Source organism: Phalacrocorax carbo, chromosome 14 (genome assembly GCF_963921805.1).
Source record: "Phalacrocorax carbo chromosome 14, bPhaCar2.1, whole genome shotgun sequence".
Taxonomy (NCBI): domain Eukaryota; kingdom Metazoa; phylum Chordata; class Aves; order Suliformes; family Phalacrocoracidae; genus Phalacrocorax; species Phalacrocorax carbo.
The window spans coordinates 11,090,929-11,112,842 of record NC_087526.1 but is presented as its reverse complement, the minus strand read 5'-3'; the positions used below and the strand labels follow the sequence as shown (position 1 = coordinate 11,112,842).

The 21,914-nt window shown below is 49.7% G+C and overlaps 2 protein-coding genes across 2 annotated transcripts in view; one reads left to right on the top strand and one right to left on the bottom strand.

The window, feature by feature from the left end:
* JPH2 (junctophilin 2) overlaps window positions 1-2,719 on the top strand; it is a 34,852-nt gene extending 32,133 nt beyond the window's left edge. Inside the window, exon 6 of the mRNA XM_064465699.1 lies at window positions 218-2,719. The gene's annotated coding sequence lies outside the window, so the exon portion shown is untranslated. The remainder of the gene's footprint in view (window positions 1-217) is intronic.
* A 5,578-nt stretch (window positions 2,720-8,297) lies between these two features.
* LOC104040070 (thyrotropin-releasing hormone receptor) lies at window positions 8,298-19,169 on the bottom strand. Its single transcript, XM_009512438.2, has 2 exons — window positions 18,290-19,169; window positions 8,298-10,544 (listed from the first exon to the last, which is right to left on the bottom strand). The coding sequence occupies exons 1-2, from the start codon at window positions 19,073-19,075 to the stop codon at window positions 10,164-10,166; spliced, it is 1,167 nt and encodes a 388-aa protein (XP_009510733.2). The 5' UTR covers window positions 19,076-19,169; the 3' UTR covers window positions 8,298-10,163.
* Window positions 19,170-21,914: the final 2,745 nt, after the last annotated feature.

The following is a 21,914-nucleotide window of genomic DNA, read 5'->3' as shown; positions in this document are numbered from 1 at the left end:
ATAATGTTAGAGGCTCCTCCCAAGCCCCTGTGAGCATGTCGGGCTGCCTTCCCGGGGCCTCCTGGGGGGTAAAACTGCTCTGTTGGGCACTGCTTTCTGTCGCGTTATTAGTCCCTGCTTAGCCTGCATAGGTGAAAGCTTTGAGACAGCCACAATTATGTGTTGGTTGTGTGTTTTGCTCCACCTTGACTCTCCTGTTTATCTCTCTCTGGGACAGATATTGCTGCTGATGGAGACCACAGACCTTGGTGGGGATTAAATCTCAGCCACCTGGAAACACCTAAGAGGAGGACTTGAGATCCCAAGGTTGCACTGCAAACATGAACCTTAAACAAAAGCGCCTGAAGATCAGTTCAGTCTCCCTGCTCCCAGGCTGTGGCTGGCCTCTGCAATCTACCAAGGAAAAGCCAGGGTTTCTGCAATTCAGCCTCCTTCTCTTTGTATAAAATAACAGTTGCCTTAAATTGTTCTCACCAAAGCCATCAACTGTCCTGTCATGCCAGGGATGTGGGATTTATCTGTAGCTGTAGGAAAACAAGTGAGAAGGTCTCATCCATGCACACTGATGTGTTTTGTAACTCCCTTGGTTGACTCAGTGTCAGAGATCCATGGCGCAGAGATGAAGCAATATGCTGCAACCAAAATGACTCATGAGAGCCGTGCCACAGCTGGGGGTGGACAACATCACCCTCCATGCTCAGAAGTCGTCCAAAGGCACAAACAAAAAGTCTTTTCTTTCCCCGTCATCTGGAGTCGTTTTCCGTGTATGGAGGACTGAGAGGGGGAGCAAGTTGAAATTGGGCTTGTTGAAGTGTAACCAGAGTCCTGCCAACGCGCCACGGAGGGGGGCCGCAGGGTGGGGTGTGAGGGAACTGGCTGATCTGGGGCTGTTCGTGCATGTAGGGGGTGCTGTGGGTGGAGATGGTGCCCGTTTTGGGACCAGGCGCCATCTGAGTGCTCTCCTGCCACCAGCAATGCTCCGCACAGAAGTGCCTTGCAGCGGGTGACTTCCTGCTGTAACAGGAAAGGAAATAGATGTGCTGAATTTGTCCTTTTACCCCTTTTTCTATGCAAATGGTGCGAGTTACAATGAAAAGGAGGTACCTACTGAAAAATACCTCCATACACCCGCAGGTTCCTCCCCTTTGTGCGCTGGGCTGCAGGGGGGCTCCTGTGCTCTTTCATTTCTACAGAGTGAACAGACTTTCCAGCCAGAGGATGCAGGGTGGCTGTCGTGGGAGAGGTTACATTATTCCTGAAAGGACAAAGGTGCAGAGACCTGAGTGACTCCAGTGAATTTGGGTGTTGGGCTCAAAAATACGCAGCGGCCAGACTTCCAGTGGTGGCAGAGTACGGAGGGGCAATTTTAGCTGTTGTTCTTTTGTGCGAGGCTTAGACACTTGGGCAGTTTGCACTGAATATTCCCAAAGCTGCGACAGAGAGAGACCTTTGGAAGGAGATGTTTCCACCATGCTCTGCTCTGATCCTCTACAGTGTGAGCTTAGAAAGTCGGCACAGGTGAAGTTACAGTTTAGTGTGAGGCTGAGTGCTTGGACATGTTTCTCCCTTCTTTTAAGAGCAATATGTATTTTCTATCCCTTTTTAAGATAATCGGAAACGTTATTTATAGTCGGTGTTGCACCTCTGTGTATTCTGAAGTCCCACAGCACAGGACTGGGTGGAAAAATCTGAGGGACTGGAAAGAATGGGAAAATGATGGTTAAGTTAAAAAACAGATGCCCAGTCTGCTCCAAAGGTCAATTGGAAAGGATTTTGGAGACGAGGTGGCAGACAGGCAGGAGTTTACACTGACTGGAGACACAGGGCAAAACCTGCCTAATTTATCTGCTCTAATTATGGCATGAGAGAGTGAGAATAATTCAGTACTTTTCTTTGTGAACCAAGTTTATTTTTTAACCTTATTCAGCTCAGGTACGTTGCCACAGTAGCAAATATGTGGTGTTAACTGTGGGAGAAGTGAATGTGATCCCTTCCTAAAAGCCATGTGGCTGTACCAGTCCTGAGAAAGCTGTGCAGCATCATCTACACTTCCACAGAGCATAGTTTAGTAGCAATTTGCTTCTTTCTTTTTTTCTTTTCTTAAGTATAAATGTATTGCAAACCCCAGGCTCTGCTGCCTTTGACGTTTTATCTCCATTTGCTGGCATTCACTTGCCAGCTCTGCAGTTTCAATATGCCAACTGCTTTTATTAACCACCAAGACAATTTCCGTTGAGAGACCTGAGGGGCTTTTATTTATCACTAAGCACAAAAATTGATCTTTTTTCAACAGTGCTAAGGTAATCCCCCCCTGCCCAAATTTTTTATGCATGTGATGTGCACTCAGTAATGTGCTTTCCTCCTAGTAACCTTCTGAGAAAAGTAGGTAGATTTGCTTTTATGTGACGTATAAATATATCCATATTGTGCTGAGATATGGATATATATACATACATATATAGCCCCTTAGGGATTTCGTTTTCTTAGATGCAAAGTAACAGATTTACCTCAAACTGCATGCTTTCAAAACTGACTAGGATATTGTGTTATACTTTTCAGGTCTTACAAAGATGCAGATACATTTCACTCTTTACACAAAAATACCTTCATCACAGATTTTGCAAGCTGTTTACTACGATCTGTGTACTACTGTCCCGAGTTTTCTGTCAGTTGTTCTGCTGGATTACGTGCAATAATAAACAGTTATCTGCTCACTCTATCCATGTGGATCTTTGTGGGGCAATCTCCGGGTTTCTTTCTTGGTTGACCCACTCATTCCAGTCTTGCAGGAGAGCTCATCAACATGTGGTGCAGAATTTGCATGGTGGCATCTGAATGGTTTTTAGTTTTTCCCTAATATCTGTTTTAAAATCTATGGTTTTGTTGATAGAGGGCTTCTTTGCAAAGAGAATTGTTTTCATTTACTGCTTCTTTAAAGTTTGATGCCAGATGTTTGAGGACTCCTCCAGCTCTCTGAGCAAGCTCTGTGTGCTACCATTGTGCTGGCCTTTGCCAGAGGTTACACGGGGCCAGGAGGAGAGGTAGCTTGCTGGCCTGAAGCCTGCCCGGGTGATGCAGACAGCTGCTGACAGGTCCTTTTGCTGCCTCCTGACCTCAGGGCTGCTGCCAAGTTTCTTCCAAGCTGTGTGTTGCTGCCTGCTCCTCCAGTGCCACAGTCCTCCTGGGTTGGGAGAGGAGTGATTCTCCTCCACCTGTGGCCGTTGTCTCACTCAGCCTCTTGAAACGGCCAAAGTGAGAGGAAAGCCAGGCACGAGGGACAGGGAAATGGCAGCCAGGGAAGAGTGATTTATGGGGGAGGATGGGAGAGCAGAACCCAGTGCCAGCCAGGGGCAGCGGGGCCTGGAGGCCCAAGGAATCCGGAGTAGCTGAGACCTTCAATCTCTTTTCTATTTCTGGAGTGTCTCACATGAGCAAAGCCAGGCTGTGCAGAGGGGCTGGTGGCACTCAGGCTCAGCCTCCGCAGGCAGCAGGGGCTCCCCTGGCTTCTGTGGAACACAAGAAGTCTTATGGTGGAAGATTTCATGTTCTGAAATAGGCTTCAGGAGCTGAGTTTGGTGAAATGATGGCTTTACTCTCCTCTGGGCTTGTTTTGCTTCAGGTATGGGAAGAACCAGCAGCATCTCATTCATCCAGTCTCTAGGAGGAGGCTGGGGGCAGCGGGGTAACCGGAGCCCTTTGCACCTCATAAATCTTAGTCTGATGAATGGAGCAGATCTTTGGCCCATGTGTGCCAGAGGCAGCAGGGAAGGAGGTGGATCCGCTGCTAAAGCAATAACGTATTGCTTCAAAAATATTACTAGAGGTAAAACAAAAAGCCTGTCCCTTCCCCAGGGTCAGGGGACCAGTGCTGGGTCTCTGCCTTGGGAGCTGCTCGTTTCAGGGGTAATGTCCCCCCACACTATTCCCAGCCAAGCGTCCCCGGGCGCAGCAGGGAGGTGTCTGATATGTGAGAAGCGGGATAAAGGCACTGGCCTGATCCTGTGACCACAGGGCTGCTAGCAGCCTTAGCCTCCACCAGTGGGAGGGAAGGTGCAATGTGAGCCCTGGTGTCCTTTGAGAGTGACCTGCCCAGGCGTCCCAGGGACTGCCATGCTGCCCTCCACCGTCCTTGCAGGGCATCGAGGCTGGTAGGAGCAACTCCCTCTCTTGGCCTTCACCTTCATGCAAGAAGAAGGGCCAGAGCTGGGGAGAAGGTGGCCCCAGCAGCGAGTAGGTGCTGGGAAGTGCAGAGCAGTTAATGTGCTCCTTTCTGGCCCAGGAGCCAGGAATGGGGCTGGCTCCACACCACCACCTTTGCTCTGGGACCCTTCCTGGAGGAAGACAAAGCGAGGCCTCAGGAGCATTAATATATCAGGGAATAGCCACTGTTAGCAACTCCAGTGGAACATTTTCCCGTGCTTGGCCACAGCTTAGCCACCAGCCCCGGCTCTGAAAGTGGTGGCTTTACCCTCCCGCCTAGCCGAGCCAAGGGCACACCATCCTCAGCTCTGGGCTGACAGCAAGGGGCTCCACGGTGGCCACTGCTCCTTCCTCTTCTGCCAGAAACGCTGTCACTGCATGGTTGGACAAAGTTGCTTTTATTTTATTCCCTTATGAGCAGCCTCCCTGTCACAGTTTAACCCAGCCGCAACTCTGTACCCACAAGGACAGACAGGATCAGCCAGCACAGGACAACAACAGGCCCTTGCTGACCATCTCAAAAATCATATTAGGACTGAGACCACCCCCGGACCTTCTCCTTGAGAGGGGAAAGCTTTCAATGGCTCCCCTGCTCCTGGCTTCAGGCATTCCCTTTTGGAAGAGCCGCAAGCAGCCACCAGTGCCCTCGCAGCATTCCCTGTCTCTATAGAAACAGCACACTGGGAGCAAAATTCACGAGGTGGTTATTACAGAAAATTCAGCAATTATAAAACACAGATTGTCCTTAATACTTCTGCCCATCACCCATGGCACAGGGGACCTGTGGCACTGTAGCGATGTTCCCTTCCTCAGGCAATAGCTGGGAAAGTGCCTCTGATTTGGGGCACAGGCGATGCCAGCAATGCCCTCCCATCAGGGTCTGCATTTAAACCCCAGCAGGGCAAAAAATGGGCAGAACGGTTAACTGCGAAACTGAGGGTATTTTAGTAAATTAAAGTCGCTTCTGTGGAACTGGCAAGCTTTGGTCTGCTGTGTATCACAGCGTGCTCCCCAAAAGGGATGCCTTGGTTTGAAGAGAGCTGAGGAGCAACCTGCGAGGAAGCAAGGATAGGAAGCAGGTCCCAGGGGCAGCACTAGCCAAAGAGCCCTCCGGGGGCCTTGGGAAACACGGATTGCAAAATAAACAAATAACTGTTCAGTGATTACATTAATATTGCAGTAGGACTATTCCATAGGCTTTATTAGCAGCTCCTTAATTGGGGCCTGCCTGAACTAATTAGTTCAAAGAAGCAGCCAGGGGCCAGAGCAGATTGAAAAGGGGCTGTATCTAACTCATTCCTTAATGGGTGGTCGACTCTCTCTTGTGGCTCTGAAAAATCTAAGCAGTTGCTCAGCATCCTCTTCAGTGACCTGAGTATTACTAATTTAAAGGTATTACTATTTTAATTTTAATAATATGCTCTTTGCAGGATTGTGCTGCAGAGCAAAAACCAAGCTCTAATAACCTACTCGGTCTGCTGGCAGGTGCTGGGTGCCCTTGTGGTCTTTCCCTCCCTTTTTTAGGGAACTGCAGGTGTTTTGTAGGTTACTATTGATGTGGCCCTGGGGCAGGCTGGTTTCCAGGGTACTGGCCAGGATCACAGGGAAGAGGCTTTCCCATAGAGCCATCACCATGCCTCTGGCATGGGTGTGGGTGCCTCATTCCTCCTCTGAAAGCACTTTTTCCACCACCCAAATCCAGAGACAAGGTACAAAGACAACCTGACCGGAGCATAAACTGATGATTTTGGTAAGTTATTTAAAGATCTGTGTTTTACAGGAGTAAATAGCCATTGCTGAAGATCCATCCATGCACTCCATAGAGGTGATTACTCCGTGGCCTCTATCACCAATACTGCATTGAGACCAGCCAGATTCAGGTAAACACGCTGGAGGTCCTACACTGGAAGTCTCTGATGAATGCTGTATACTTCAGCCAATAGGTCTCGTAGCCCATAAACCTCACTCACCCCTCTCCCACCTGTCCTTCCCCAAGTCTCTGCCTCCTCCATCCACCTCTCAGCAGTGCTAACAAATTCAGCCCCCTCCCTGGGGCTCTGTGGCAGTGCCAGATCCCCCCTCTCCTGTCAGGGGACTTGTCTGCTGTGCAGTCAAAGAAAGCAGGTGGCATTTTACCAGGTCAACAAGCACTGGAAGGGTTTAATTAAGAAGCTAACAGGTTAGATCAAATTGACAAGCATCTTCAATGTGGCAAATTATTTAGCTGTAATAGATTCTCTGGTTGGTGGCGTACTTAGAAACTTGCAGCCTACAATCATGCTGTTGAGACTAAATAAATGCCAAGGGTAGAATACAGCTTCAGACCTTATGAGCGGGCTGGGGTGTTGCAGGGAACAAGGTAATCCAGGCTCAGGTTTGAAGGGGGCTCTTTGATTTCTTATAAGGAATTAAGGTTTCTTATTCAGACCCTGAATACCCAGAGGAAGTTTTAATTCCTTTCTGCTGATGGTGTATTTCCTGACAACATGCAGCTGCCTGTCCTCTCAACCAGCATCTCCTTAACAAGCTGGGTGCTGACCTTCCACCTCCACTTCCACCTAAAACTCTCTCAAATCCTCCTAACATGTCAGACTACATGCCGGGAGAAGCAGCAGGAACTCATTCCTTATCTACAGAGTTTAAAGCTCTGGTGCATTTGCTGGAGATCTTGTGGTGCTGGGGGGATTTATCTGCCAATTACTTCTCAAGAAATAACAAAAGGTCATGCAGTACTTGGCAGATAAGGGCAGAAGGGGGAGAAGAGAACTGGGTTTTAATTGAATCCCAAGTATGTTGAACAAAAAAGTTTCAGAACCATCAATTAGCTGTTGGCCTGGGGCGAAAATTTAATTAAAAGAAGAGTGCTTTTAGGATGTCTCTGTCTGGGGGGAGGGGGGGGGCGGGGCGAAGCATAAAGGAGAACAGTGAAGACTGTAAATGTGACTAGGCAGAAAAGATCCTGCTGGAGATGTTTCAGAGTTGAGCTACTTGGGCTCACAGAGGTCAAGGCTGTCTGTCAAACTGTATATGCCATGCCTAAGAAATGCCTTAGGTCAGGATACAGGTGGGTTTCCAAGTTCAGACAGTAAATCCTCTTCCCACATGGTCTCAGGGCAAAGCTGGCTTTCCTGCTGCTCTCTGCACCCACAGCCACAAGGTGAAGGGCTGGGGATGCGGGACAGCCCGTCCCTGAGGAGATGCTGCCTGTGCTTGATGACCCTGGGAGGCACCATCCTACGTAGCCCCAACCTCCCCGCAGCACTGAGGGCAGCTGGGCTTTGCTTTGCTGCTGTGATCTGCTTCGCTACTGTACCAAAACAAACAGCATGTTGCAGAGTCCCAGTCCCGACTCTTCCTCCTGTCCCACCCCACCGTGCTTACAGAGTGTTACCAATTTACTGCACTGCTAAGAATTTGCTCCTCTCTTCCTTCCTTGCCATCCCCCATCCCCTTATAGCTGTACAGATTAACTGGCTGGAAAGTAGGGAGGGGGAGAGGAGAGGATGTGATGTGCTGCTGCTCACTCTGTCTGGCTGTCAGGGCTGGCTATGGCACATGTGCACCCAAAGGCGCCTGCGAGCTCAGATCTCCATGCCCCAGGAAGCTGCAAGCCACAGTTAGCTATGAAGATGAAGGAAATTAATTCCTCTGCTGGCTAAACAGGGCATGGAGTGGCTTAAGGGGAAGAAGGTGTTATGCGTTGAGGAGATAACTCCAATGTATTGGAAGAAGGACTCATTAGCACAAGAGCCCAGCTTAGCTCTGGGCTATGTAACGAATTGTGTTAGCCTCAACCCAGCCCACGTAAAAGCTGATTCACCCAAAGGTAAGAGTTGACACATCCAAACCTCAGTCCTGGATTTTGCCACGTTCAGGGGACCAGCAACTTCCCCACAGCTCCCCTTCCTCCTCCTTCACCTTCCTTACCTGTGTGTTGCTTCAAGGTACTCTGGTCCTTACGGCTCTTGTTGGTCTGCAGACACTTTCTGAGCTGCTAAGGAAAACTCTGTTCTAAGGGGGGAAAAAATCTGTGCTAGAGAAAAGATTATTACAAGCACGTAGTTTCTTTTGCCATGTGGAACAATTTTCTTGCACCATAGCATAACCACTTCCGTTTTCTTCAAGAAGCAAATCCCAAATCTCTGTGCAAAATTTCCTTAATAACAATAAAAAGGAACTTTGTTCCTAAATTCCCAATATACGCAAAAGAGCCCAGAAATGGCATGAATCCTTGAATTCCAAACACACACAGTTTCAAATAATTGCAAAACCCAATGTTCTCTTTCCTCGTCCTTCAGTTATTTTGGAGGCAAAATAGATAGTTTAATAACTCATAATATAATAATCGTATATGCAAAGCCACCCTACATCAAGCGAAATTGATCCTGGACAGTTCCCAACACGTCAGTGAGAGGTGAGGCCTTGTCCTGGCTCGCCCAGGGAAGCAATTTCCCATAGACACAGAACGGTTATTTAATGGCCTGTGCTCATAAAAATATCACACAGATATTTTCCAAAGTGTATGCAAAATTCTAAGATTGTTTAACACTACAGTTTAGCAAAAAACTCTGTTGAAGAGTGAGGCTGAACTGGGTGTTTAAATACCTTTTACAGTCACTGGAGGGTTACTGGTGGCTGACACTTGTTTTATTTGGCAAGAGTCTGAGCATTTGGCTCATGTGTAATCGTCTACATTTCACTCCTAGTCTAGCTAGTCTCTTGCAAGTCTGGGGCAAGTGTCCTTGGGCTGGTTTCTTAGATGCCTCAGGTATGACTTTCCACTTTGCTCACAAGATGATAGCAGCAATGAGTATGGCTAATGTTTTATAGTCAGTGTGTGACTTACCACAAAACACTTGATGGGCTTTCACAAATTATTTTCAGGAAGTAAGAGAATTGCTTCACCTGCCATTGAAATGCAACCATAGCTGGGACGGAGAGCAACGCTGCTCGACAGTACACAGCTACAGCACACTGGGGTTTGCAGGACAAGACTACGGTACCCAGCTAAAGCAACTAGAGGAATTTGGGCAGAGAAAGTAAAATTATCCAGAAGCTTAGACCACAATGATGGAAGTATTACTATTACCTTAAGAAACACTCATTATTAGTTTGTTAATTTTTCTGTAACAAATCCAACTCATCTGGACCTTGGGTTTATGTTCTACCAGCACAGCAATATTTCCAGAAGCATAAGGTGAGGTTCATGACACCCAACTTCAGTTATTCCTAACATAGGAGTCTCCACCTGAGAGAGTCCCTTTACAGTCAGTGGACAGAAATAGTCATATCTTGGGGGGGGGCATTCATCTCCTCCTGAGGTACGTGTCTTCCTCGGAGTACTATGCTGAGATGAGAGGAGCCGCTTCCTGGAAGTGCCTGATTGTCCCCATCAACTCTAAAACGCCTCTAAAGGAACAGCTCACATAGGGTGTCTGTGTTACAGGCATGTACATTCGAGTAGGTGAATGTCAGCCTGAAAGAAAAAAAAATGGTTGAGCAGAATGAAGTTGTTGGGGGTTTTTTTGTTTGGTTTTTGGTTTTTTGTGGGTTTTATTTGTTTGTTTGTTTTTGGTTGGTTGCTTGGTTTGGCTTTTCGTTGGATTTTATTGTTGTTGTTTCCTTGAATGCCCTCTTCCTGGATTTCCTTTCAGTGCTCTGGCCCACAACAAACAGTTGCATTTGCATGTAACACAGAATGGCATTGCACTGCTATATTTAACTACAGCTTCTTTAAAGATGCTAAACATTGACCTGTGCCTAACACTTCACCAAACAAGAATAAATTAGCATTAAAGTAAAACAAATTAATCTGCCTCTAAGAATCTGTTTTGTTAAATGCCCAGGAGAGGTATTAAACTAAGCTTGCTGGAACACCAAAGCAATTTCTGCTGGCACTTTCACAACACGGTGCATACAGCCACATAGCTCCCAGTGCCTGCGTTGTTTCAGGGTCCCAGGATTTATTTGGCAGGCTTGTTCTTCTTTGAAGTTGCAGGGACACTGTTCAGATCTTCTTGTTTGGTGATGTTGAGATCGGAGCTGTCATGAGAATAGTCCTTCATAACACTGTAGTACACTGGGGCGGTGTACGGCGCAGGGTTCTCAGCACTCTTCTTTTCACACTTGTATAACTTCCTAAAGGCAGCCCTGAATTTCTGTGACATGAGGTTGTAGATGATGGGGTTGATGGCACTGTTCAGGTAGATGCACATGCGGCAGAAGAGAAGGAACCAGATGTTCAGGTATGGAGGGTCCATGAAGGAGTTCACCACCACCAGCGTGCGATAAGGCATCCACAGAAAGGCGAAGAGGACCACCACGACAGCCAGCATTTTGGTCACCTTGCCAGTGGGAATATGCAAAAAGAGAAATAGTCAACGATGCTAAATCTCCAGCAGAGCCTTCTCACCTGGAGAAACGGTGCAGACAGCTAATTCAGTCTACATATTGCTTATATCCCTCTTTTACTGTTTAAAATAGGCACAAAAAGCTGTGGGGCTATTCCTCTCTGAATCCATTTTATTCATGAAAAAATCTTGCATAAATAAACCCCTTAAATGACAGGTTTTCACCTACTGTTGAAGAGCCTTTAAAGCTCTTTAAGGCAAGCATCTGCCAGCCTGGAAATGGGCTGGGATAATCATGGGAATTTCTGTACCACAAAGCAAATTTGAAAATTGCACATAACAATAAATCAATGGGGGAAACTAACTCATACAAAAGTAGGGTCCTAACTTTTGGGGGTGCCGTGGGGTATGTTTTAGCTCCTTGCCTAGGATCTTCTGCTTTCCTGTGCCAGCTATGCTGTTCCCAGGGAAAGGCTCCTGGTACAGAGCAGCACTGAGAGCAGAGGAGACGGTCTGGAGTCTTAAATTGCTACTTGTGCTGGCATGGGAGTTACTTAGCTAATTGGTATGGGTTATTTTAATTTGCAGCACACTAGGGAAGTACTACATTAACATATTAGGAACAAGAAGATATTGAGAATTCAGAAGTGAGCAGTAATTGCCCTCAGCTCGACTAAAGCTTGTTCAAGAAAATGGGTTTTTGTACTGAAACTCTAGTGATCCTAATAGTTTTGACAGCTATTTCTGGTAGGTGACAATCATCCTCCAGCAAACACTTACAGAATACACACGTCCCTGAGGAGGAAAGTATGAGTAAACACTGATGCCACACACATATTTAGGCAGTGGCGTTTCAAACGTCAGAAAGGGAGTTGTGCAACAACTCCAGTTCTTGGTATGGGAATAAGCACTTAGATCATGTTCACAGTCTCTCAGCTTTTCTTGGAGTGCTTTTTTCACTTAGTCACAAGCAACTATGCCTTCCTGTAATGCTTTGCGTAGAAATTGGGGGTGTCTGGTAGTGGTAACAAAACTTTCTGTACAAGAAAGGGACTATTGTCAAGCTGAGGCCAAAATAGAAGTGTTTTTCTTGTGTGGTTTAATGGGAATGTGAGGACACTTCCCAGAATAAGAACTTGCAGTGATATGGTGAATGCTGGAGCTGTTGCTAAGATCGCAGCATGTTTGCTGCCACACTTTGCTGCCTTTAAGGAAAATAGGAGAGATTGTACAAGATGTGTCAGTAAAAGGTAGCTTCAGAGCTTTTCAATGCCTTTTACAAGGGCTGGCTGGATGCAGAAGAGCCAGAGTCATCTCACGAGCTTTTGCTTTCAAGTCACCCTATCTAGTGTACAACTGCTAGGGCAATAATCTGGTTTATAGAAATGCTCCTGAACAGATAGGCTAGGAGTGGACAGCAGCTGCTTGGCACACAGTTGCCATGGTCAAAATCTCTGGGTACCAGCATGGTTGTAGCCGCTGCCTCCCACGGAGGCTGGCAGGGCAATCCAGGACTGACCACACCTTGCCAAGTGAAGGCGCATCCTGACAGCAGTGGTGAGACTGTATTGCTGTGATCAGCACTGCAAGACCTGGGAACAGATTGCTCCCAATACCAGATCAGCCCAGAAAGGTATAGATTTTGCTTCAACACTATATTCCACATGAACAGTGCATATGCATGGGACCTGCATTTTCTACTTCTCTATTTACATTTATAGAAAATAGGGCAGTGATGGAGCATTCAGCCACACTGCTGCCTTCCACAGACCCCCTTCTCAGATTTTCCATATTTTTGATGCATCTGAGGTTTATTTCCCAAGAACCTGAATGAAGTTGATCTGAACAAAACTGTGCTAACAGCTAAACCCTACAGCAAAATGCAACCAACTCCTCAGCTTAAGTGATCCTAAGTACAATTTCAGTCAGATTTTAATTCCCCTTTGCTAAGCAGTTTATTCCTCCTGGGAGATGAGGGCAGGCTCTGTGCTTTTCCATCCTATGCAGAGACTGAACACATCCTGGTCCTGCCTGGAAGGCTCCATGTTAAAGGGCTGACTTCGGGGTAAGGTTAATGGGAGTCTTTCCATCAACTTCAGCAGTCCTAGGCAGCAGGATTACTGCAAAATATGTCCTGGGAAAGTGAAATAGCACACCTCCGCAGTCCTCACTGAGACACAGACACTCCTCACTCAGCTGTTGTCTCAGTTCCCGAGATGCAAAGTTACACCCTGCAGGGCTGGGGAGAACAAACCCCTGAGCTTTTATACACTTATCTCTGCTCCCTGGCAGGTGTCCCTTCTGGCTGGGAGGTTTCTGTACATCCAGAATATCTCCTTTAAAGCTAACAGATTAATACTGCTCACACGCTTTCTCCTGAGACTGAAACATCTTTGGCTTTTTGACAGTTGTAACTCTCCACTGGAACCCACGATGTTGCTGAAGAGTGATCTGAACTCTGCACCTGAGTGACAACACCAGGGGGAGCATACCCTAATAAGGCTGAAAATTAAGCTCATTCCAGTCCTTTCTGAGACAAAAAGAAAGGTAGTCTGGGAAAGAACCAGTGATTCATCTGCTTTTTAGCATAACTACCCCGCTTTTTGGCTGGTTGTTACAGAAATGCCGGCAGTGCCAGCCAGCACTTGCCCAGCTCCTGTTCGAGCAAGCTCCCGACAACTCCCTCCAGACCACAGAAGACCACAAAGTGCTGTCATCCAAAGAGCGCTTCCTGCTACACGACCTACAGCCCTGCGAAAAAGCTGTCTTTGTTTGGGAGGGGAAACTGGCTGGAAACAGCACCATGAGGATTAAATACCTCCGTCTCACTAAATGCCTTCAGTGCTCCCCAAGGACGCTGCATCCAGACCACAAGCTGGGACAGGCAGCCTTGCCCTGAGCTTGCTGTAGGATTGAAAGTTGCCTTTTAAAACTAACCATCTGTACGAACTGTGTTCTCCTGGGTGCAAAGTTGTGTCGACACAGGATGTCTCCTCTGGATAAAACCTAACAGTCTATCCCAAACTCACTGTCATATCTCCGTTGTGGGGAAAGAAATCGCCAGCATGCATGGCTGAAACCTGTCTCCATGCCTCTCCTCACTCCACCTTGCTAAGGCAAGTATCTACAGCACACATAAGGTGCTCTAAATTTAGTTCTGGTGCTCGTGTGAAAAATTAACCTAATCGGCACTGAAGAGAGCTTGGGACATTTATCCCTAACTGGAGTAGTCCTGAATTATGTCCCCATAAAACAGCTGCACCCAAAAATCCAGAGCTTTGCTGAAGCCTGAAACCATCCCTCTGGAAAGCACCAGCTCAGGGACAATGATTTTTCTGACAAGTGTTTTGCAGCAACCCTGTTGTACATAGTGTCTGCACACAACAGCTGTGAAGGAGCTATGGATAGAAGCAAGAACAAGGTTTGTAAACAGAAGGTGATGTTTTACTAGGACAGTTGATATTTAGCTGAAAACCACTTTTGAGCACATAAGCCAGTGTTGTGCCTAGATGGCCAAGGATATCTGCTGTACAGACCCCATACTACACCCTGGGTCCCTAAGCCAACGCTAAGGGGCAGCTCATCTTCCACCTCCATGGGCCAAGGCTGATATAATTCCTAGAGCAAACCCAGTGTGAGCATCCTTCTCACTCCATACAGGGTGATAGGCATTTTGCATCCCCACACAGGCCTTCCAACCCATCCTCTCTCGCAGTGCTGTGTCCAGCCTTTGCCCCTGTCCTGGAGGTCACAGAGCTTCTCCCCAGCCAGTGTCACCCCTCCTCCTCCAGGCATCATCATCCTAAACTGCAGCATCCTTTTTTAGGAATCCCACTCCCTCTAGTGGTCCCTCTCTGGCAGGTGAAATAGGTGCTTAGAGGTGGCTGGTGTTTGTGTCTCTGGCCCTTTCTTCTATAGGTGATAAATACAGTAAACTCATGCCTTGCGTTGTCCTGCTCTGGCCTTACATGTTAGATGCACCAGTGAGGGAATAGCAGCATCTTCATACTCTGAAAAGCAAGCCGTGCGGTGCTGGTGCTGAGTAGGAGCATATCCACAGAAAAACACCCCCAGCCATACAGGCTCTTTAGAGTCAAGGGACAAAAATGGGTGCCTCTGGGGTAGCCCCATTTGGACTTCTCTCAGGGGACTCTGGGCACAGTGCCTGGAAGAGCCGGTTCCCCTATAAAGAGAGGCCAGAGGACGAATGCTAATGTGGGTGCCTGTACCTTGGTCAGGGTGACCACCCTAGCTACGCACACCAAACACCCGTCCTCCTGGCTCATTCCGCTCTCCTGGCTGACAGACCCTTCAGGAGCCAAACCGCCCTCTCACACCACTGGTCTGTGATGGGAATCTGGCAGAGGCTCGTGCACCATCACCCCAAAAAACTCCAAGGTGTTGGCAGGGGTGGACCCCCACTTTGCTGCATCACTGGAACGCAACCTGCTGTCTGCAGGGCCCTGTGAAGCTCTCGTGCACATGTGAAGCCTGTCAGACAGCAACACTATTGCTGTTTTGGACCAAACTTACAACCATGATTTCTAATGGTGTCTTTAGTGGTTTAGTCTACATGGCAATTGCATTTTAAAGAAGCTGTACCCTCACTTCAATCTTCCCCACTGGTAGCACATTCATCACTTTCACAGCCTCCTCATCACCCTGCCAGATTGGAGACCACCAGCACTTGTTATTTTGGTAGTTTCGAATGCTGTGTCCTCACTTCTGATGCTCAAGACAAGACCCTTTACCAAGGGCCCCCATGGAAATTCCTGGTGTTATTTTCAAGGGCTGTAAGCACATCTCAGGAGAACATGAGAGGTCAATGGCATTACCTGTCAGGCTGCCCTTTCCTTTCCACCCCAGCCACGGGTAATTAATGAGCGAGGAAACCTCCTTATGAGCGCCTCAGCCAGCATCAGCTATTGCAAAGCAGTGTCCAGTGGTCCAAGTTGAGATCCACCTGTGTTTTTTCCTTCTGCAACTTTCTTCTGGTTTTGAGGGCAGTGATGCCATGGCTATCAGAAAATCAGAGAGGAAACCTTTCTTCTGGTAAAGATGACACAGGACACCTGTGTCCAGGCTACTCCCTTTTAGGACTCGTACCTGCCCATGGCAGGAGGGCTTTTTGAAATTGATTTCCTTGGAGGTGAACCTCGCCTCGAGAAGACCACTCAGGTTCCTTCTGTGTGTCTCTCCCAGCTTTGCTAAAGCCAAGTTGGTGGGGTGTTCCATGGATCTGGGTGTGGGGGGTGCTACGGGGGGCCATAGCCCTCCCAGACTTTGCCCTGTGCCCTCACATGGGCACATACACCTCTGTCTCCATCGCCCACATGTCCCACTGTGGGTACCCACTGGCCACGGGAATGCTCTCCTCTGTGCTCACTTTTAAGCCCCTTTGCCTGTCCAGCGTACCCATCTGCCAGCTCTGCTGGCATGAATGGATTCAGCTACCTTCTTTCTCACATTAAAATCCCTTTCTTAACAATCTGCCCATTGCCCAGCACTCAGCTCGCGCTTCCCCTCTGCTCTCCCCCACTGCCCCTCTGAGGTTCTGCATGCTGCAGCATCTCCCCAAAAATATCATTCCTGTGGCCCTGGCCACCCCAGCTCAGGGAGACAAATACCAAGCAGAATCCAGTGATGACCCCTTGGGGTCTCTGGAGGCCTCCTTCCTCCCTGGGTGGTTGGGTTTTTGGTTTTTCCCTCATAGATGCCGTATCATGACTCACTGCAGCTTCTGCGCCTCAATCCATTGCACCGCCAGCAAAAGCCTCCAGCTGGATTTCAATGCTAAGGTAGATGCTCTGACAGGACCTGGGTTTGTTGTGCTTGAAGCACTCCTGTATGCACTGCCCAGAACTCTCATCAAAATAGCTATGTGGTTTTACTTGGCTTTGGTGCTCAGATAACTTATTTCTACACTAAGCGTGCAGCAGATCAACCCCTCAGCAATGAATCAAATGGTTAAAGTTGAACTCCCACATCCTGGATTTTCCCCCTCTGATTTTTATGGGCAGTCATATAAATTTCCCTCTGATTATATATAAAATGAAGCAATCGTGTCCTATGCCATATCCAACTTGTGAAAGACATTTATGGAAAAACCTGGACTGCAGCCACCTCTGGAGTGAAGCACTGCATCCACCTGACAGTCACCAACCCATGTGTCAGCCATCTAGTCCACACGCCACCAGTGGCACAGCTGGGGTTCTTCCTCCATCACTCTCAACACAGCCTGTTTGAAGAGCTGCTGGTGTGAAATCAGAAGGAAGCATTCAACAAAGCATAGCTGGAAGCCCTGGGAAACTGCTTTACAGTTTAAAAACTCAGTGCCATCTTTATTCCTAATAATGCCAGCTCTGTGATGTCAGACCAGCCAGGGGAAGTCTTTCCATGTTAAGATATTTTTGGAGATAACAACAGTCTTGAGAAAACTCCCGGTGTAAGAGAAAAGAGAGCACAAGATGTTTCCAGGAGCTGGAGCACCCGTCATCCAGCCCCATCAGGACTAATGGCCTCAGCCACTCGTCCTAATGATGCTGGAGCAGCTGTGTGCAGCATGGCCACTCCATGGCACAGCACTGTAGGGGGGTGGCACAGCCCCTGCAGCAGCTGCTCTGGAAGGAGAGGTCTATCAACCTCCACCTTTAGGTACTGCTTTGTAGTATCTAGAGACCTCGCTGCCAAACACCCTTCCTGAGACTCCCACAGCAGCCAGTGACACCCGGAGAGCAGGCAAGTACTTTTGCAGAAGTCAAGGCTTGTTTAAAACCTTTCTGCGTTGGAGCAAAAGGGAGAAAAAGCTGAACTGGAAAGAGAAGTTCATGAAGAAATACTGTTCTCTGGACTGTTCACTTCCCTGCCATGACTCTGAATTGTCCCTCCTGGGGAATGGGGGTTCCTGCGCAAGTCAGGCAATGAGATACTGAGTTGGAAACATGAGGACTTTAGGAAGGCTGAAGCCTGTTTCAGGCTGTCTGGAAATTACAACAAAACTGCTGATTTCAATGAATTAAGCCAGATTCCCAGATTCAGCCCTTTCCTTTAAAATAGCCCATTTCTCTGCCTATGCAAAGTTTGAAACTGGAATGGGACAGTCTCCTGCAAAGGAGCCAGCTAGGAGGCAACAGAATCCCATGTCCAGGTGCTGAGCCATCCAAGGAGATGGGGCAAGAAACAGTAGTTGTCCATGTGTACAGAGAAAGAGGAGGAACAAGGGCGGGGGGGAGAAGGGAGGAGAAGGAGCTGGGGACCGAGCAGGCAGCTGAATGACAGAGGAGTCACCGACAGGCAAACACCACTGTGACACCAAGGCACCTTCCCCAGCTGCAGGGACCAGGGGGCTGCAGCCAGGGCTGGGCTCACAGGGCAGGGGGTCATGCCAGCTCTGTCCCGCTGGCGTGATATGACCCAGTACTCTCCTCCTCAGGGAGGTAATCAGTAAGTAATTATCCAGCAAACACCTCTGCACTCCTGCCTCTCCCGAATGATGCCAGAGCCCTGTCCTGCTCCACTGAGCTCAGTCAAAGCAGGGGGCAGCTCATCTGTGCTGCCAGACCCCAGCTGGGCTTGGGAAGGACTCTCTGTGCAGCAGAACAACCCACCCAGCTCCCCCTACAAAGAGAAGCAAAATACTGGGGCACCCCATCCCTTGCCAGAATGCCCCCCAAAGCACTGAGCCCCTTGACAGCACTGCCTTCAGTCCAGTGTGCCCCAGCTCGGCAGGGAGCCCCTACCTGCTTGCGGGAGCTCAGGGCCCCCTTCTTGCCCCGGCAGGAGAGCTTGAGGGAGCCGCCCTGGTGCGTGGAGCCCAGGCAGGAGTGCTGCGGGGTGGTGGGCAAGGGGCTCATGAAGAGGATGCGGGCAATGAGGCCGTAGAGGACAGTTGCCAGCCCCAAAGGGATGACATAGAAGACAGCAAAATCCAAGAAGTAAATGGGCATGTAAAGGCTTCTGGAGACCCGGTAGCCACAGCTGACCTGTGCCCCATCCGAGAAGGTGACCTGGGTTGTGTCCACCAAGAAGAACCACATGAGGCAATAGAGGGAGGTGAAGAGCCACAGCGAGGAGATGATGCGCTTGGCACGGGACACAGTGCACAGGAGCTGAGCTTTGATGGCATGGCAGATCGCAATGTAACGCTCCACCGTGAAGGCTGTGATGGACCAGGCAGAGATGTTGATGCCCAAGTACTGCAAATAGGTGATGCAGAGGCAGCCGGCGTAGCCATACACCCAAGAAGCCACCACTTCGGAGATGTTGGGCAGCCCGGCTGCCAGCAGCACGATGAGGTCAGCCACCGCCAGGCTCACCAGGTAGCAGTTGGTGGGGGTCACCATGTGCTTGGTGCGCAGCACCACCAGCACCACCATCACGTTGCCCACGATACCCACCCCGCAGATGAGCAGCACCAGCAGGATGGTGACCACCTGCAGCTCCAGGGGCTGCCGGGGCATCCTGCCCAGGGTCTGGTTGCCGCTGCCTCCCAGCGCGGCTCCCGGGCTGGCCGAACCGTTCTCCATGGCCCCCCAAAGCCTTCCCCGGCGGAGCTCCGCGCACCCTGCGGCGGGGAGCGGGGGGAGCCGGGAGCCGCGCCGAGGCGCCCCGCTGCCCCCCGCGTCCCCTCCCCGCCTTCCCGCCCGCCCCGGCTCCTCCCTCCTCTTATTTCATTTCATTCATTCATTTCATATTCACCCTAAGTCTTGCAGCCGCCCGGCTCCTTGCACCCACCTCCCCTGCAAGCTCCCCCGCCGCGCCTCCGCCGAGAGGGGCGGGGAGCGGCCGGGACCACCTCAGCCCCCGGGACCTCCCGGGAACCCCAGCCCCGGGAACCACCCCGGACCGCCTAGGACCCGCAGCTCCGGGGACCATCCAGGACCTCCTCCAGCTGCCGGGACCCCCGAGAAGAACAAGCCCCCCCCCCACCCCCGACCGCCCGCGGCGCCCCAGGGCTACCCCAGCCCCCGGGACCCCCATCCGCTGCCCGCCCGCCCGCCCCCGCGGTTGCACCCGCCGGGCCCTACAGCACCGCTGACCGGAGGGGGGGAGGAAGGAGGAGAAGGAAGGAGGAAAGAGGAGGAAGGAGGAGGAGGAAGGAGCCCTGGCAGGGGTGGGAGTGACAGGTTGGAGACCCCGGGGACGGAGAGCCACAGGGGCTGAGAGCACCCCAGCAGCAAGTGGGTCCACCCCGGGACTGTGGGTGCCCTGTGTCCCCAGCTGAGCCACGGGCTGCATTGTGCTTCCCAGGCAAGGAAAGCTGAGGATGAGGGGTCCTTCCTTCCTCATCCTCAGGAGAATGGGACCAGGGTGATGCCACAGAGAGCCATGGCCTCTCCTGTTTCTTTTGGGCTGAGGCGGAGGAGCCCCCCATTAAACACGAAGTAGCGACCGCCTCATGTTGTCTTTCCTACAGCGCCCCATCCCAAGCAAGCACATTGGTGTCACTGCCTTGGGGAAAGGTTTACCCAGTCCAGGGCTGGGAGATCCCATATCTCCCTGACGGTCAGGCTGGGATAGCTGGTATCTCCCCAACAGCCAGGCTGGGAGATCCAGCATCTCCTTGGTGGACAGCAGTGGCCAGAATTTGCTGCCAGCTCCGTGCTTGCTCCTGACATACCCACAGCCTGTCAGAAAATGCATTTTCATATTGAAAGAGCAATTGTATTTGCAGAGATAAAGTGCAACAGGTCCCTTAACCTGTGGAGTGGAGGAAAGGACAAGGGGGAAGCTTGCTTTTTTATTAGATTTTATTTCAATTAGAGGGAGAGAAATCCCATTAATCCCAGACACCGAGGCACATATCCAAAATGTGAAGGATGGTCCTGATGCCAGGTGATTCAAGTCCAGGGTTTCACAGGCAAATATCTAAGCCTGGGCTGTAAAAACCTGGGTGGATAAAATGCCTTTTGCCTCAGCCTAGGGAGCAGCACTCTGTCCCCAGGCTCTGGCTTGTGGTGGCAAATAATATTTTCCCCTTTTCTCTGGGAAACCTTATGCCTCCATTTGGCTCCATGGAGGACAGTCCCTGTAGTGTTTCACTCCCTCCTGTGACATTTCATTCATCTTTGGGTCAGTTATAAAGGACAAATATTCTCTTCTCTTTCCATTCGCTTTCCTTAGGGATCCACAGACAGCCTGCACCAGGGCCTGCCCATGCCCAGCTAGCCTCACACCTCTGCCCTACAGCCCCTGGCTGGGGAGACATGGCAGGTCCCGTCCCTGCCCTTGGAGACCTGCCCAGGCTGCACCTTGCTCTACCTTTCCCTTTTTTAAAATAGATGTGCTTTAAAATCCCCCTAGAAATTACATCTGCTTAACGACACTGTTTAGGCTGTATTCACCTACTGAGTTGGCAGTCACCTCTTCAGGAGCCAGGCAAAGTATCCTTTTGTCATCTTGAAACCCCAAATTTCCCTGCTTCTCTCTCTGTGTCATCCTGCAGCCTCTCACCAGGAGCCTGCTACCTGAGCCCTCGCATTCAGAGCCGTTCCAGCACGCGTTACAGAAACACCCATCACCTACCTCTGCGTAAGGACCAGTCTGAACAGCATCCATCACCCACCGTTTTGCAAGGCTCAGAGAGCTGTCAGGCAAAAGGCATTACTATAATTATCTGTAATAATCAGCATCACTGTCTTCTGGTAAGAACACGGCCTGGTTATTACAGGTGTAGAATCCTGGTTGCTGCAATACGTTATCTCTCTGAAGGTGCCCTCTGGTCCCACTGTTGCTCCCATCTGCCTTGGCCCTTCTCCAGGCTGAATAAATACCCAATTCCTGCATATTGCTCACTGTGGCTGGCACACAGTTATTTCAACAGATGGGAATCTGTCAGTGCCAGCAGCTCCCTGTGCTGTGCTGACCGTGATGGGCACTGCTGGGGAACACCCAGGTCTGAGGATCGTAGTGGTCAGAAACCAGCCTCTGCCACTGCATGGCACTTGGGGTAGTTGTGCAGCAGCACATAACAGGAGAAAAATGAGTAATGTTAAGATTGAATCTTATTGCACGTGTTTGTGGGAAGGAGGATGAATGTGGGCATGTGTATTTGCTCACATAATTCAAGGGTTTGTATATTCCGCTGCTCTGGAGTGACTCTAACACAAACAGGCTTCCAGCAGTTCATCAGGCTGCTGCTGTATCATAGCGATGCTGGGGGTCCTCTGGATGCATGTTGTGGCAGAGACAGCTGAGGCCCCAGAAATACAATCATTAGTGCCTGCTTTTCATGAGTTTATGGGAAACAATGTTTTTTTCAAATGGGGGGGAAGGGGGTATCTTTCCCCAAATATCTGCCCTTCCTTCTTCTGTTCCCCTTCCTCCTTCCCCTTTACAGAGGATTTGGGATTCTCTATCCTGTCA

What these genes read in the sequence shown, in the direction of transcription:
- LOC104040070 (XM_009512438.2), bottom strand. Translation starts at nt 19,075, where the DNA reads ATGGAGAACGGTTCGGCCAGCCCGGGAGCCGCGCTGGGAGGCAGCGGC. An exon ending in CCCTGAGCTCCCGCAAGCAG is followed by an intron (nt 10,545 to 18,289) that starts GTAGGGGCTCCC and finishes CCCACTGGCAAG; the next exon opens with GTGACCAAAATGCTGGCTGT.